The sequence below is a fragment of the Delphinapterus leucas genome, chromosome 1 (assembly GCF_059928025.1).
Source record: "Delphinapterus leucas isolate spDelLeu-1000000601 "Yukka" chromosome 1, BTC_Dleu_Yukka2, whole genome shotgun sequence".
Classification (NCBI taxonomy): domain Eukaryota; kingdom Metazoa; phylum Chordata; class Mammalia; order Artiodactyla; family Monodontidae; genus Delphinapterus; species Delphinapterus leucas.
In genome coordinates, this window is record NC_143129.1 from 21,063,935 (window position 1) to 21,081,818 (window position 17,884).

A 17,884-nucleotide genomic window follows, 5' to 3' on the forward strand; every position below is an offset into this window, starting at 1 on the left:
ACCTTCTTTGTTGGTCTTTCGCCTTTCTAGCAAGGGTAGCTGCAGAAAATGAACAAGGCTGTAGGGGATCTTTCAGATTATTTTTTTCACAACACAGTTTTCAACTTGTTCCTTTCTCCATATCACAACTGTGACTTCAGAAACTGATAAACGTTCAGTTATTTCAGGTGTGGCCGAGGAGGACGAACCTGACTATCTAGAAGCTAATGGTCTTGTTCGCCTAGGACAGAGTGATGGCAATATCCATACAGTGATCCTCTTGGTTAAATAACCTTTCCCTCCCTTTCTATTATAATGGATGTTTGTTCTGAATATTTTTTGAAATAGCTCTTATGAATACTAACTTTTTGGATCACTTGGCTCTAATTACAATAAAATGACAATCTATGCACAATCTCTTAGGCACTAAAATGAACACTGAATATTTTACGTTTTTAGATCATTCTTGATAATTTGCAAATTAATTATGCATATGTGTATAATTTGCATGTGTGTTTTTTTTCCTCACTTGATTTTCACAATATAACTCATGGCCAGACCAATTACATAACTTACAAAATATTACTCAACTATATACAGCTCAGGTTTTCTGATTTTACTTTCAGAATTATTCTACCTTTTATAAACCACAACTACCGGTACACAGGTATACAACTCCCAGGTACATTAAACATAGCTTCCAACTATCTGATAATTGAATATAGTTGTAATTTAAATAGTCTTACTAAGTGCCAAGGCATTGGATCTTAAATTTAAAATTTCTCCACTTGGGCCTTCCCTGGTGGCGCAGTGGTTGAGAGTCCGCCTGCCGATGCAGGGGACACAGGTTCGTGCCCCGGTCCGGGAAGATCCCACATGCCGCGGAGCGGCTGGGCCCGTGAGCCATGGCCACTGAGCCTGCGTGTCCAGAGCCTGTGCTCCGCAACGGGAGAGGCCATGGCAGTGAGAGGCCCGCGTACCGAAAAAAAAAAAAAAAAAAATTTCCCCACTTAACTAAAAGACTCAATGACTCCACAGTTCTGAAATCATTAAGTTACATGCATATAAGAAAAATTAATCCTGAGAAAAGAGCTGTAATCGCTTTAAATCACTTGTAGCAAAGCAGAAATTACAACTACGCGTAAATTCAGTTATACCATGGGGTGGAGGGCAGAGCCTCAGAGCCAATTAATAGTTTTGTGCTGTGCATATTTTTAATCAACTAATCAATAGTACATTTTTCAAGTGCCAATGATATAGAAACGAAACAGCATATTAGATCCTTTTTATATATAACATAACTCTCTTAACTATGCCGTTTCCTGCATGTGAAACCATAATCACATGCATACACATGAAAACTTACCTGGTGTTACAAATGGAAACATAATCTTACAGTAATTATTTCCACCACAATTTTTTGTGCTTTTTCACACGTCATAATCATGTAATGGTGCCAGCAGTTTAAGATAAGTAATGGGCAGTTAAAAAACAAAACCTTCACAACTTTGCCTGGGGAACGATACAATCTAAAAAATTGATCTCTACGTAAAATGCATTAGAACAATAAATATATCTTTAAACAGTATCATTAGCCATAAATATTAGTTCAAAATATTCTTGGGTATTCTCTCACAAAATTTATATCCTAATATATAGAAATAGTTTATCCATGTTCTTTAGAGATTTCTGTCATTTATAGAAAATTCTAAGTACTTCTGTCGAGAAAACTAGAAAAAGCCAACTCGCTGAGCAAGTTTTAATACATTTTCCTAAGTGAACGTTTTAGAAAAAATGTTTCAGAATAAATGGAGAATACTGGTTTCTATACTTTAGACTTCTGTTTCTTACATGAATAACTATACATAAAGACTGTTTTATCACATCTCTTCCGAGTGTGGTTTTCTTTTTGAGCTTAATAGTTCCTGCCTTCATTTGGTATGAAGAAAAACTATAGATTTTTGTGTTTTTTTTCCTGTTTTAAAAATGTCACTAAGAGGCTCCAAACTTGAATGGAGTCCTCCTTCTTCAGCAGGTAACTGTTCGATCTGTCATGTCAAAAATAAACAAGCCCACCTGATAATCTGCCATATTTGATAAAGGAAAAAACAACTTCTAAAATACATTCATTCACTGAATTGTTCAAATACCTTTCTCTTAAAGTCATTCGTCTGGCAAGATCCATAAATATATTTAAGCCACTTATATAGGTCAGCTAATATGGGTGATGCTTTTTTAAGCACCATCTGACGAAGCACATTCTGCATTTTGCTAACAAAGTTACAGTACAAAATAATATTTTAATCAACCACAAAGAACAATAATAGATCTGACTGCTGGGATGATAATCGTCTTATCACACCCTGTGAAACCTAGCTCTAATATTTGACGGAGCCTCCATTACTTGGCAGCCCATTCTAAAAAAAGGCCAACAATGGAGAGAGAATGAAGTGGAGTGTGCAGGACCTCCGTATCTACATAAAAGAGATTAGAGGCGACAGCGGTCCATTTTACAGCTCAATCATATTGTGTTAGCATGCGCTTATCCGAGCGCGGACGAAATTGAAAGAGAAATAAAAAAGAGTCAGGCAGATAGGAACCAGAAAAGCGAGGCATGAGCAATTTCCAAGGATATAAAAGGATGCTAATGGTGGGGCCCTGTCATTCTTAAAAAGGGCTATTAGGGCACCATCATCTGTTCTGGTGCCCTTATGCTCCTTCAACTAAAGTCAAGCATTTTCTAAAGCCCTTGTGATCTTTTTGCTTCTAGAGATAAAGTATGGTCATGTTTCCGAACAACACACTTTTCCATTTATGTGATTTATTGAAGTAAGTCAACTAATTCTATTTACTGATAAAAAAAAACCCACTCCCTATGTATTCTTCTTCAATATTTTCTTTTGTTGAATTTGTCACTTTTTTATGTAGCAAAAGCAAGTATACAAAAGTATCTTCCCAGGAGTGCAGAAAGGCTACTGATCTGATCTTATATGCTAAACTTAATTTTTAAAAAGTGTGTGTGTGTGTGTGTGTGTGTGTGTGTGTGTGCGATTCCACAAACTGAGAGCAGCATAAAGAGAGCAAAGGCTTGGATTTTAGTATAATTTTGAAGTGAAGATTAAGACGTGAAATTTCCGTTCTGATTTGGCTTTAATTCCAGCTCCGACCCCAGTTATGAGGACTAGGTCATGGTATCAAAAACACATTTTTACTTTTATCAAGGCAGAAATGAGACTTTAATCTTTCTATTCTCTTTGGCTTTACCCCCTCCCCATCCCATGCTCCATGTTGCTGCCGTGCCCAGGCTCCCTGAACCCGGCTATATAGACCAGCACGCTGGTATCACAGCATCTTTTACTTCTACCTCCAAACACTGCACGGCACACTTACTGTTATGAAACTTAAAGGCATTTCAGTGAATTCGTGTTTTGCTAATCCCTCTCTGAAAAGCCAAGATACTCCTTGCAGTCATTTAAAACACCCTCCGGGTATCACGAAAAACAGAGCTGTGAATCATCATTGCACAGTAACCTCCTCTGGCATTTGCTGGGGAGAGAGAATAACGTCAGCCCCTACAAATTCTAAGCCTCAGCTTAAGACTGAACACATAATCGTATAGCAATTGTTTCCACCACTGGAAATGCTGTTACTCATAGTTATTTAAAGTTACTGTCTTCACAAAGGTCACCAGAGCCCCTTTACTGTGACAAGTTCCTCTGTAAGCTGACATTTCTACTTAGATACACAACTGGACCCACAAATTTATCACTGACTTTTCCTTTCCAGAGAGCAGCAGCAGGAGTTGTTGACTTTTCTTGATCGTTATTATGGAATGTCTGTACGATAACAGAATATGGGCTTAACAAATTTCTTAATTCAGGTAGAACTTGGGCAGAATTCGTGGCCTCTCCTGTTGCAGAGCACAGGCTCCGGACGCGCAGGCTCAGTGGCCATGGCTCACGGGCCCAGCCGCTCCGCGGCACGTGGGATCTTCCCGGACCGGGGCACGAACCCGTGTCCCCTGCATCGGCAGGTGGACTCTCAACCACTGTGCCACCAGGGAAGCCCTGTGCAAGTGTTTTTACCTCTCTCTGCCCCAGATCTCCCTATCTTTGAATTAAGGATAATAATATCTGATTCCTGGGTTAGAACAATGGGTCTCAACCGGGGAAGAGGGGCATGATTTTGCCCCCCCAAGAGGACATCTGGCAATGTGTGAAGACATTTTTGTTTGTTACAACTCAAGGATGCTAATAGGTAGAAACCAAAGATGCTGCTAAATACCCTACAAGGAACAGGACAGGCCCCATAACAAAAGATTATCTGGTTCCAAACATCAATTGCGTCAAGACTGAGAAACCCTGGGTTAGAATAATGCTATTTTAAATCTGTGAGTATGTATGTCTGTGTACCTGTGTGTGTGGATAAATGTAAATGATATAATATATATTGATTATTTTTTAAAGTATCTGTGGACACTTCAACAAATCTTAGTTTTGTTTCTTTCTAAAACCCTTCATAACACTTTCCTTCCAGAAAAGTTTTCATACACTGTTTAGGTAAATTCTGGTTGTTTCCACCGCTACAATTTCCAATGTCTCACCATCTTTCAGCATATTCTATTTCGATTTTTTTTTGCTTTTTCTAAAAACCTTATAGATATGATTACAATCCAAATGCAAATCAGCTATCCACACAATCAAATTCTCATCTTTCTTTTAGATGTAGTGACCCTTGTGGAGGTATCTTCTAAAGAATACACTCCAGCTCACCTATTTAACTAGTTTTGACTTAATTGGGGGTGCTTTATTAGCAAACAGTGTAAGACAAAGTAGCCGGTATAATACAGAGTGATGTTTAAATTAGTTTACAATTTGCTTGGCCTCATCTAGAACTGCAGTGAACAAAGCCATTCAGAAATGTCAGCTGTGTTCCCAAGCACTGTAACAAATTGTCGCCTGAACGCTGCACACCTAATGACTTCAAATTAGCTTCACTGCGATATCGCCTGACAGTTCGTTACGACTGTTAGCAACATAGCTGGCGTATCATGACCGATAAATTGGTTTCAGTGTGGGCTGGGAAAGGGACTTCCATCAATTTGATTAAAGAAATTACTGTAGCATTCAAAGCATAAAGACAAACTAGTTTAAGGAGACAGAAATAAGTTCACTGTACCAGAGAAACACCCTGGTTTGTAAACTCCAAAAATTTGTTTGTAAACTATTTGAAGATCAAAGCTCAAACAAACAATAATTCAAGTAGACTACTAAAATTCTTAAACCTTGTGATCAGGTATATGTTCACGGATCTAAGGACAGGCCTGGAGAGAAAAATAATTGGATACTTTAAAATACTACTTTTGGGACTTCCCTGGGGGCGCAGTGGATAAGACTCTGCACTCCCAATGCAGGGGGCCCGGGTTCGATCCCTGGTCAGGGAACTAGATCCCACATGCATGCTGCAACTAAGAGTTCACATGCCACAACTAAGAAGCCCGCCTGCCACAACTAAGACCCAGCACAATCAAATAAATAAATAAATAAATACTTTTTCAAAAACCTGAAATACTCCTCTTAAGTCACCATATGAGAATACTTACAATGTCAATTTAACATTTATTTTCATAATTTATGTATAAATTCATGGTAAATATCTAATTGTAAACCAAAGCAATATGCAAATATGAAAAACAATTCAGTATAAATCGCCACTATGAACAACAAAATAAGTGATTTTTAAAAGGAAAAAAGGTATCTAGACTACTCCTGACAAAAACTTTTTTTTATTACGACATTATAGCTTTATTTAGGGTTTAGGAAGCTAAGATAGGGCAAGCTCGGGAAGTTGTCCCATTGGCAGGCCAGGCAGGACTTATACCCAGGCTGTCTGCCTTAAAGCCCCCAATTCATAAACATTTATTTAAAGTGAAAAGAAAAAACAGAAGTATTTCCTTAGGAGAAAACCCGGACTTTTTAAAAGAATAAAGAACTATTTTAACAAGTTATATTCTCTTTATCTTAGGTTGGCAATAGTACCTTCATATGCGAAAAAATAATTAACAAGCATTCAAGATGGTACAGTTATTAAAAAGGCATATGATTCTATTAGGACCAAGAAAGCACTAAATTAAGTATGACAAAAACAAATGTAAAGGTTTAAAAAAATCCTAATGAACGGGAATTTCCTGGTGGTCCAGTGGTTAAGACTCTGTGCTTTCACTGCCAATGGTTTGGGTTCAATCCCTGGTTGGGGAGCTAAGTTCTCACAAGCCGTGCAGTGTGGCCAAGGACAATAAATGAATTTAAAAACTACAAATAAAAAAGCAAATTAAAATAAATAAATAAAAATTTAAAATCCTAATGAGAAAATTGTGAATTTGCCTAAATCAACATATAAAGCTTAGGGAATTAATTGCAAACTTTCCTTTTTCATTTCAGAAAAGGTACCTGGAATATGCTTCGCCCATCCAATGATAACCACCAATTCTCGATCGGCCAAGTCGCACAGTGTAGTGAGGGCTTTGATGTCACTGTCGGGAACAGTAGGGTCAGGCATGGCATAGATCTTCTCCGGTTCAGCCACCAATAAATGTGAGACAATCTTGTTATCTGCAGAATCAGACCAGAGCACTACAAGATCACTAGTAGCATCATCCCTCTTTCGCACGTTCTAAACTAGGTGGTGTTTTGAGCAAAAACAAAAAACAGAACAGAAACACCCCACAAACACCTATAATCAACCCCAAATATTCCATTTACGGTTCAACATATATATATTAAACAGTGTTCTGGAAAACCCATAGCAGTTGTAATAGTTCTTTGTTTCTTCTTGGCTTTACCTGCCTTTGCTGGAATGAAGCATCTGTCCTGTAATGAAATTTTTTATAGCAAACAGATAAGAGAAGTTAGAGGCTTTCTGGGTCTGCTCTTTGATTCTTAAGTGGGATCTGGGGAAGCAGATTAAATAGCATACAACAGCTTTAAAATAAATATCCACATAAGCCATTGAAATATAGAACATAATGCAGGAGGCAAAGAACTCCTACTGCCCATAGACATAATGGGCATGAAAGTCATTAACTGTCCTAATTCCTTTAAAGAGGAGCAAAGGTCAGAACCCTTCTGCCGGGGTGAATTACTGACTGTATAACTCTGTCTCTGTGGGATGCATTCAATACAAACGACTTGCCTTTCTCCCCCTCCCCACACACCAGGCCCATCTTCCAAATACAGCCAATGTCAGTTTCCAGAAAAATACTCCAACTTAAATGTGACTGTATTTCCTCTTTGGAGCGTCTAATACTTTAATCCTCTATTTTCATCTGTTGTCTTTAGTTCATTCTCTGGTTCAGATTTATCTGTCTGAAATTTGTGATATATGTTTTTAAAATCCTTCATAAAATAAACACTAGAGACAAATGGAAAGCATCACATCAAATGTGTTTTATCGCTCAGGGCCATGTGAGAGTTTATGGAAGGGGTTATAAAGCCTTGCTAACAGAATGATTTTTCTTGTTGGCCCCACTTTCAATTTCTACATGTAGCTTTAGATTTGATACTTTCTTCTAAGTGAGGAAATACAAATAGGTAAGAATAAACTCAGATATTTCAATGTCTGTGTCCTATTACTCTAGAAAACTAGGGTATTAAATGCGATCTTTGTGAGCCAAGTCAAAGGTTCCTCTACGTTTACTAGACCATTTGCCTTTCCCTATACATTTTTAACTTTTTTAACTCAAAATGAAAAGACTTCATATACCTTAGAATTGAAAACATAGTTCTTTTTTTGTCTGCTGTAACAACATAACAAGGATACTTATCCAAGCTATAATTTGTAATTTTTCTGATAGAGTTTAAAATTTTTACTACTATGACTGCCACATGAATTCTGTTCACTTCAAATTATCAGCAGATAACCATTCAATGGCAGTAATATTCAATTATTATCAAATTAAAAATGCAGATTTGGAAGGAGGTATTCCCAAATATCGTATTTTCTAGAAAAGAAATTAAAATCAAATATTCTTTTTTTTTTTTAATTTGTAGGATCTGAAGAGAATGACATTTGTTTCTCGTATATGCTATCGAAACAACACCCTGTTTTATAGCTATGCTTGGAAAAGTTTCCACTTTCATTGCTCTGACAATGCAGCAAAACCTGTCAGCAACTACTAGATCCTCAGGATTAGAAGAAAATGCAGTAATAAAGGGTACAAAAATATAATGGAAGGAAATCGTGATTCGAGTCCTTTTAGTACAGGGAAAATGCAACCTGTTTTACCCAAGCCACTGGATACTTGACTGGAGGGGGTCAGAGAAATTTGGTGGAAGCTTAGAAATTCCTATCATTCAGAAAATGGAATAGCCGGCAGCACTGTTTCTAGGTGAATCTTATTTAATGTTTCCCTAATTAGAATCAATAGAACCCAATTTTCATTCTTGGGCTTTTGTAGTACACAAACAATCAGTCAGGCTCCAGAAATCTCCCCCAGCCACTTTCTGAGCAAAGCCCATGCCTGGTCTCTTGACATTTATCTGACAGGATCTGAAAATTAAGTTTTATAAATGTTTGTTACCAAAATACACTAATTGGATAGACTAAGGAAAATGAACACAGAGGCCTTAAGATAATGAGTAATGAATGAGTCCTCTTTCATCTCAGACAAATGGAGCTCACTGAAATTGCTGTCATCTTCTTAAAGGTACTTGACAAGTCTCTTCCCAATTTCTCAGGTTTACGCCGAAAACCATAGATGTTTCTTTATCCATCCTGTGGACTTACGAGTGGGCTGGTGCTCATTTTTCTCTCGGTAGAGGATATCATCAATGGTGTCAGTCGACTTCATATAAAATGAGTGAGAAATGCCCAGTCTGGATATTAGTGAATCCAGGAAAACGAAACCTCTAATGAAATTAAGCATTAGTGTTTATTGCACTTTATTGTATTATCAGAAAGTTTTTTTATTCTAATGTGCAAAATCTGCTTAATGCAGTCCTAGATTGTATTTGCAGAATGCCAGACAGCTCATGCAGGCTGAGGAGAAGATGCCAGATTGGACAATTGAAGGTATAATCAACATAATGTTTTTTGGAAAGGCAAAAGGAAACCATGCCATATGTTCACTTAAGCTTCAATTTTATGTAAAACTGGTTGTTTTTCCTTTGACATAGCTAAAATGTCCTTTCATTTACAGTTCAGGGTCTGTTTTATGTATTTAACAGATGCCCATATGCTCACACGGATGATGCATAGCAGCGACCCCTCCTGGAGAATCTGAATGAGAAGAGGACACTTTTTCTCTTCCCTCGAAAGCAGATCAAAAATTACCCGTGTCTTTTCTAGAACTGCTATAGCTGCAACTTCCTCTGGTGAGGGCTGGTTGTGTCTTCTGAGACAGAGACAGCTAAATGTGAGAATTGTTTCCACCAAAGCACTTTCAGTGCCTCGTATAAACTCTATGCATAAACATCCTAAAATGTTAGCTCTTTTGCACTACAGCCATGAACTGATTTTTCCGAAACTGGAACACAGTTAACTGCCTCAATCTATATTCTAGCTCTTTTTAGCTAATGACAAAGAGAATGGGGTTTGCATTTTAGCTACATACCTACCATTGTTTCAAATTGCAGCCAGGCATTATCAAACCATGGGCTTTTAAAAAACAATTCATAATGCCCATAAGGGCATCTGAAATGGAACCACCAACCTATGCTTGTTATCAGTAGGGCCCATCCTTGTTTTAATCTATTGCTAGCTAGTGTGTTAACCTTCTATAGCTCTAAATTAATGAGGCTCCTAATGTATTTTCATTGGGAGGTTGAACAAACTCATTTAGCTAGTGGAAACTACAAAAATCACTTTCTGGTGAAATCTGAAACTAACAGCTCCAATGAACTAATGATCATGGTACGATCCATTTTATGTACCTCTGAAAATAAAGATAGCCCGTAAATGTAAAATTCGCACTACATAAGCTATGCCTTGGTATGCTTATGCTTCCACAAAATGACTAGGTGAAAAAAAGGTAGAGGGGGAGAAAACCACAGGAAAAAAAGATAATTAGCTGAGTTGTTGTTGCTCTTCAAAGGCAATCCTTGGGAATAAAGCCACATCTCCCCACCCCCGCCAACAAAGAGAAGTCTCGTTGGAGTCAGTAGGAATGGGCATGCCAGAAGTGATGTACCCAGAGCCAGCTGGGAGGATGTCGTGTGCTGGAAAGCCAGACATGTCTGCTGTACTTACATGGCTTTTTGGCTGGCTGAACCAACTGAGGGTTCAGGTATGGGCTGTTCTCCGCATCTATCCTGCGCTTGTACTTCTGCCGACCTCCACGTACTCTGTCAAGACGCACTCCTGTGGGGAAAGACAGGCACTTCCTTACTGTTGAGGTAACTACCTTTGAGACCAATCAAATACATAGAGACCATCATCCACGGGTGCTAGGTAAACAGAGAGTAGATTGCAGAAGGGTCCAGGGGAAGGAGAGGGATGTAAAAAAGTGACGGCTGAACCAAGACTGGTACAGGTTGGAAACCAAACCTGGCAGAGATGACCGAGCTGAGAGACATTTATGCAAGGCCATCAGAGTCACCTACATACCAAAGGAAAGGCACCTTTCCTTGAGAATTAATACAAAGAAACTGGAATTTGGTGCTAACACGGTTTCTCAAATTAAAGATGCTGGCAACGTGTATCCTCTTCATCAGTCACCCCTGAGAGCTCAATGTGTGGGCTTGAGTAGATCAGTAGACCCAGAGCTGTTCAATCCACGCCGGTCTATCAGAGGACTCCACATGGACCCGTGGAACTGAATTGAGTTGAAAACCCCTACATGTTGTAGAGAGCTGGAACCCTACTACACAAGATGAGACGCGAGGATCGTTCCATGTTCTAAGTCAACATGTGTCAGAAGGATCATGTTCTTTACATTTTGGCACAAGTTCGTATTTTCCTTCAAATGAGAGGAAACTGAGAGCAGGTTTGGACTGAACGCAGGTTAGAAGGAGGAGATTCCTGAAAGAATTCAGGAGGCTAGGATGGCAAAGGAGGGATTTGTTAGGAGGGCAGAGATGAAGCGTGAAGCTAGAAAGTAGGCAAAAGTAGACTGGCATTTAGTAATACTTTTTCCCCATGAGTGATGGACTGGGTCAAGATTCAGGGAGGTATTGCTGGCAGTGGATCTATAACATTAGGGAAAGGAGCAAAAGGGAAAGAAAGGGATTAAAAAGAAAGAAATGTTTCATTTACATGGGGCAGTGGGGAGGGGCGCTTGTTAATAACGTGGTTTCCAGTCTGTAATTGTAAAGTTTAGGATAGAAACATATAAATCTTTATCAAATAAAGAGAAGATTACTTGGGAGTAAGAGAGAGGTGAGAGATTCGCTTTGTGGTCTTAGATTGTACCTTAATTGATAAGACAGTATTAACATTATCCACTAATAAATTCACAACCAAGTAATTCATTGTACATATTTTCATATATCTCAAACTGTCCAGCAAATAGATTTGGTTTAACAGTATCCTCAGTATTGTTAATTTACTGAAGGCCCTCTCAGAGCCTTTAACATGCAACTAATAGAACTCTCAGAGGGAGATACAGCCTATGCAATGTTTTGCAAACCAATTTAACCAAGGATCCTGTTTTGGGAACATTTGTTAATATCATGTGGAACAGGTGAGTTGTGGTGTAACTGAATTATATGAAACAGTCTGGGAAAGGCTGATATATTTCTATGTGAATCCTGAAGGTGAATATATATACTCATATGTTAAAGATGACTATCAATCCATGAGCTAAAGAAACACATAACTTTTCATATTACTACTACTTTAAGAGTTGATTTCCTTTGAGTGATACACACAAACATACACTTGGTTCCAGATAAACCCTGAAATGTCAAACTGAAACATCAGAGCAGAGTTTAAGTGACATCAGGAGGCAACTTCAAGAGCAAGTAAGTAGGTTTAGACAAACAAATATCCAAAAACGAAGAGCTTAGGTACAGTCTCTAAGTATTCAGTGAAAATAGAATGCTTGTGAGTCATGAAGAAACATTTCTTGACTGCCGCTTTTAGAGGAATTTTGCACCTAGAGTTCCATTCCTCCGTTTATCTAATTTCTAATGTTCTATTTTTATTGTGTCTATATTTAATTTACTAAAGTTTAACACCTTCCCCCTGTTCCCCCCTTTAGTCGTGTTTTGTCTTTTTTCATTTCTTTCTTTCTCCAGGGTATTTTTCCAGGTTATATAATGTGGTCACATTTTGTCTGTTCATCTGAGATCCATTCAAATTTGTTTCATTATAAGAATTTTAAATTTTCCATTATAACAGTTTAGAAAATTAAAACCATATATAACTAAAAGTGGTACCAGAACACATTTGGCATCCAGCTCCAACGCAATGTGAACATTAATGTGATATGGTTAGAGGTGTGAAGAGAAGGCAGGATGAAACAGAGACAGAGAAAGACAATGACAGACGAAGGCTAAAAAAAGGAGGAAACGTTTAAAAATAACTCTGAAATTGTTAGAACCAAGAAAGCCTGACAGACACACACTACTATATATAAAACAGATAATCAACAAGGACCTACTGTACAGCACAGGGAACTCTGCTCATACTCTGTAATGACCTATACGAGAAAAGAATCTAAAAAAGAGTGGATACATGTATACGCATAACTGATTTACTTTGCTGTACAGCAGAACTAATCCAACACTGTAAATCAACTATACTCCAATAAAAATTTTAAAAATTTTTAAAAAAAAAGGAACCAAAAAAGCTCACAGAATGCATCTTGATTAGGTTTGTAGACTCCAAACTTTGCTTTTGGTGTCTGTCAGGGCATGAGTTCACCATGAGCAATATAGCCTCACGTGCTCAGATACTGAACGATACACTGTGTATTTTCCAACACAGGAGTCAGAGCTGGTGAGTTTCTGACAATGGATTTCGTCCATCCTGAAGGCCTATGGAAGAGGATTGTGGCTGAAAGACTGGGTTCAAGGTCTTGGCTGGACACAATTCTGACACAGTTATATCACACTAAAGCCACCAATCGGCTTAGCCAACTGGCCCAAGTTTATGGGAGAAGTGCAACACTGAAAACTAGTTATTAAATATCATGAAGAAAAAATACATATACTTGATTGACAGAATTTTTATTATGCATTATGGGATATTTTTTGTATCTGTAGGAATATATCCTTTAAGTATTGTGAAATAGTTTTATTACTGTGCATTTCCTTTCAACTTTGAACAATGAATTACTGAAATATTCATATTATTTTTACGTGCTCCTCCAAAATCTAAAGGAGTGTTCTCGCTCTTATGTTCATTCTCGCTTTCTCTTTCTCCTTTTCCCTCTTTTTCTTGCTTTCTTCCCTCCCTCTCACCTCCTTTCAGTGTGTGGGTAGATAAACTACTATCTATCCAACCATCCATCCATCCCATCTACGTATATATCCAGTTTCTAAATATTCAAATACTTTTTTACAAAAGCCATGACTTAACGCTTTCTTACTTCCTAAAATAAAGATCAGTTGGACAAAGCATTCATTTATGATTTATAACTTTATGTATATGGTATTCAGTAGGTGACTATAGAGGGAAAAAATAGATATTAATACTACATAATTAATACAATTATGTAGCGAAAGTTGATGGGCAGTCAACGTACAGAAAAATTGTTCCTGCCAAGTTTAGATAACAATTAATGGTAAAAATTTCTAGAGTCGATATATTTTAAAAGATCATAATAACTTTTATGTGAAAGTTTTATTCCCATTTTAGGGGGTTAAAAATAGGCAAATATCAACAATTTCAAGTAGAAAATATTTACACTGCTTTTAACCTCTTTTCAAAATCTGGAAAGTCTTCTTTTTATGCATCTTCTAGAGACATGATGATGATGATAATGATTTAGTTTAGCTGACTTCATACTCAGTGAAATGTCTGAACTCAAATCCTAGTAACACACCTGCAACTACTTCTACATCATACTAAAATTATTCACCAATTTATTCAGTTCTGTTGGAGAAAAAACATAGTCAGTAAAACCAGTTTTTTTTCCCCCCAAGGACAATCAGATAACACGGAAATACACAAGTGACATAGGTTTCAAAGTTAAATCAGCCCAAACTATGTGTTCAAACATGTGGACCCAGCTTCTTTATCTGTGCATCTTTGAAAATAAACAGATTTATTCATCTGAGTCATAATAATATATGCACTGAAACTTTAATAATGTTATTTTAAAGGGTCTGATAAAACAATACTATACAGATATCATTAAGAAGTCTATTTTCACATATATACGCTACTATCTATAAAATAGATAACTAATGACAACCTACTCTATAGCACAGGGAACTCTACTTGGTGCTCTGTGGTGACCTAAATGGGAAGGAAATCCAAAAAAGAGGGGATATATGTATATGTATGGCTGATTCACTTTGCTGTACAGCAGAAACTGACACAGCAGTGTAAAGCAACTATATGCCAATAAATAAATTTAAAAATAAAAGAAGTCTCTTTTCAGTATATTTCTAGTTTCAAAGTTTTTCCAGAAAAATGTTTCCAACTGTAATAATATAATAATTTATTCCTAAATATTATATGAGGAACATGGAAAAAAATAAAGCATAGTTTGCAAATCAGAATGGTTTCTTTCTGGCTCTTTCATTAACAAGCTCTGTAAATTTTGTTGAGTTCCTTAACCTGTTTGCTTTTCCAAATATAAGATGGATATTAAGACAATAACCTCCCTGGTGCTTTGCTGTAATGATCCAATTATATTAATATAAGGTACTAATATATTTGGATATTATACTAATGTACTAATATATTTGGATATTATACAAATGCATTATTAAATATCTTATAAACCTTAAAATACCAATTGAAATATTGTTTTATTATTTATTGAAATATATTTTGCATCGTGATCATTTATTGAAAATCTACCCCCATGGAGTGTGACAGTCTACCCTGCCTCAATTCTGTAGGTAAACAGATTTGAGGTATGACTGAATGGTAAGATAATACAAAGGATAAAACCCAAGTAATGACATTATTTGATGTCTAAGTGATTACAGAAATATTTGGTATCCCATTCTATTTGCTGTTCACCCCGTCACTAATAATATCATTTAGAATTTATTTTAGAACACATACAGAAGCCAACCCAAAGTCTACCAAAAAGAAAAATGCTATCTCTGAGTTTAGCTAGAAACACACAATACAAAGTTAAGTAGAGAATTGATAATTATCCAATTAACCTAATACATTTCATTTAAAAATCTCTACTTTCAGCAGAAACAAACAAAAAAAACACAACAGTATTTACGATCAGGACCTGGAAAATCCAGATTTGCCTTAAACAAACATCAATCTAATCCAAATATTTCCACTTACAATGGCAAAGTCTGTCTCTCTACATCTTTACGATCTTAAATACAAACAATTCCTGTTTGGACTCCACTTGTAAACCAGTTTTGAAAAAGTTTATAAAGAAGATTTCTCCCAGTAAATAAGATACCCACAATGTTCAATGTTTGACAGGATTTGAAGTTAATTAAGGCAACTGGATTTTCTATTCATGTGGAGACTGCCATTACCCCTTTCATTTTTTAAATAAAAAATTTTAATATTTACATTACCTACCAAACAGAACGTTTCACATTGCTTTTTCTGTCAAGTACTGCATGTGCCTACATTGCCACAAGGGAATCACAAATCTCATAAGTTGTCAGAATTAACAAAATTGAGAAAACAGGAATAGGACAAGAAGGAAAAAACAAAACCAAAAAAAAACCCGCTATGAGGCACATAAATGCCAAAAGAAGTGAAACGGTTCAGCACAAGGCCTTCTTAGGTCAGCTAATTTTAAGTCTACATTTTAGGCCCAAATGCAAATTTTAAAAATATTATATAGTCCAAAGACAAAAGTATTTTTCACACTTTTAATAGCACAAAGTCGTTTCATAGGATAATTAAAGATCTCCCCTTCAGAGAATTACACAAGGCTATCCTAGCCTACTTTGCTAAATTAAAGACAAGGCTTTTTATAATATTGTTCTTAAACAAAGGTTTGCTAAAAACGTTGATTACACAGACCCCTGGAATACTTAAGAAAGATGCAAATAGTCAAATTAAAGTAATGATAATTTTTTAAAAGATAGTGAAATAATATTTTAAAAGATTAATGACTTTAGGGGCTTCCCTGGTGGCACAGTGGTTGAGAGTCCGCCTGCCGATGCAGGGGACACGGGCTCGTGCCCCGGTCCGGGAAGATCCCACGTGCTGCAGAGCGGCTGGGCCCGTGAGCCGTGGCCGCTGAGCCTGCGCGTCCGGAGCCTGTGCTCCGCAACGGGAGAGGCCACAACAGTGAGAGGCCCGCGTACCGCAAAAAAAAAAAAAAAAAAAAAAGATTAGTGACTTTAATGACAACTAAATAAATAGTTGGATTATTGAAATGTTATCCAACACGACTTGTACTTCAGAATGAGGAGCTGCCTGGGAAAGTAAAGCTTATGACACAAGAAGGTGAAGAGGGTGGGAACCTTCTCCTCCACGATGTCTCTGCTACTGCGGCTCCCTCTGCTGTGGAAGGGAATCCAGCTCTTTCCGTTCAGGAAAAGAAGTACCTAGAAGTGCCCTTGAATTTGCCTGAGATTTCTGTGAGGGAACCATCATAAACAGAGGGTGGAGAAAACCCCTTTGAGGGGCTGTAGGAAAGGAAGCAAAGGCAGATCAGCAGTATCAAGACACAGTGGCGAGACGTTTAGTGGCAGCCTGTGATGGGGTTCTTCCTCGTAACAGCGTCCTTACAGAGAGAACCAGTTTTACCTAGAGTATTTGTGCATATTTATAGGTACCCCAGTAAAGGGATGAGTGAAAATTATTTGTACATTGACGCAGATACTCCAGGGAGAGTCTAACCATATTAAATTCTGGAGGATCATGAGAGACAATAAAACACACCAAGCCCTAGTTACCTTCTCTTACTATTATTGCCCTTTCTCAAAATAGACAGTGATACTGTCCAACATGGCTTCATGATTTCGTTCCTTTCTTCCTATCTCAGCAAAGTTTTGACTCCTGATATCTGCATCTCCTTAACAAGCAATGTCTTCATTGATAATGGAATGACTTAATCTCTGTATGAAGTGTCTTGCAATTAACCAAAACACCCATTGGTTATTGAGAGCTTCTTCTATTCCAGGCAATGGGTTAATTGTTTTATATACATGAACACATTTAGTACTTACAGCAATCCTATGAAGCAGGTGCTATTATTATCCCATTTTACAAATGAGAAAACTGGAACGGGGAAGAGACTGAGCCAGGAGTGGCAGCTGGGGGCCACGGCTGCTGAGCCCACGTTCTCAGGGGACCACGGCTGCAGAGCCCACGTTCTCAAGCCCTATGTTTATACTGCTTCTCTGTCATCAAATTCTATTTTTGGAAAAGAGCATGTGGTATATACTCCAAAAGCAGAAGCACGGGCAGATAAAACGCAATTACTGTAGTAAACAATACTCGCACCCTGATAGGGGGTGCATGTAAAGAGTAAGGCAAAATGATGAGCTAGCAGGAGGAGAGAGGGATACTTTTACTCCACTGAAGGGCCAGGCGTTTTGCATATATGACTCTATAAAGCATCTCCACTTAGAAGAAGTTTATAGCTATGAGACTGTGGGTAAACCAAAAATGATAAAAAGATTCAGTCAGTCTGCTTTTCTCTTGAGGCAGGGACCCAGAGATATTCATTTCCTCGCTCCTTGTTCCTCTTTAAAATGTCACTGAAATAAGACAAGGACTGTTTTGCCAGGACCATGGAGGCAAAGCAAAATTCTGGCTGAGTTTTACAGTTTAGAAGGAGACCCCGATGGCGGCT

The 17,884-nt window shown here is 37.6% G+C and overlaps 1 protein-coding gene across 2 annotated transcripts in view; it reads right to left on the reverse strand.

Annotated features, from left to right (window-relative positions):
- Positions 1-17,884, reverse strand: part of ESRRG (estrogen related receptor gamma) — a 214,696-nt gene that overhangs the window by 49,798 nt on the left and 147,014 nt on the right. The window contains exons 4-5 of one of the 2 annotated variants that reach the window (XM_089906828.1): positions 10,225-10,335; positions 6,429-6,611 (exon numbers count right to left, since the gene is read on the reverse strand). In XM_089906828.1, coding sequence (XP_089762954.1) covers positions 6,429-6,611; positions 10,225-10,335 — 294 coding nt within the window. The remainder of the gene's footprint in view (positions 1-6,428; positions 6,612-10,224; positions 10,336-17,884) is intronic. The other variant, XM_089906823.1, reaches the window with a different exon arrangement.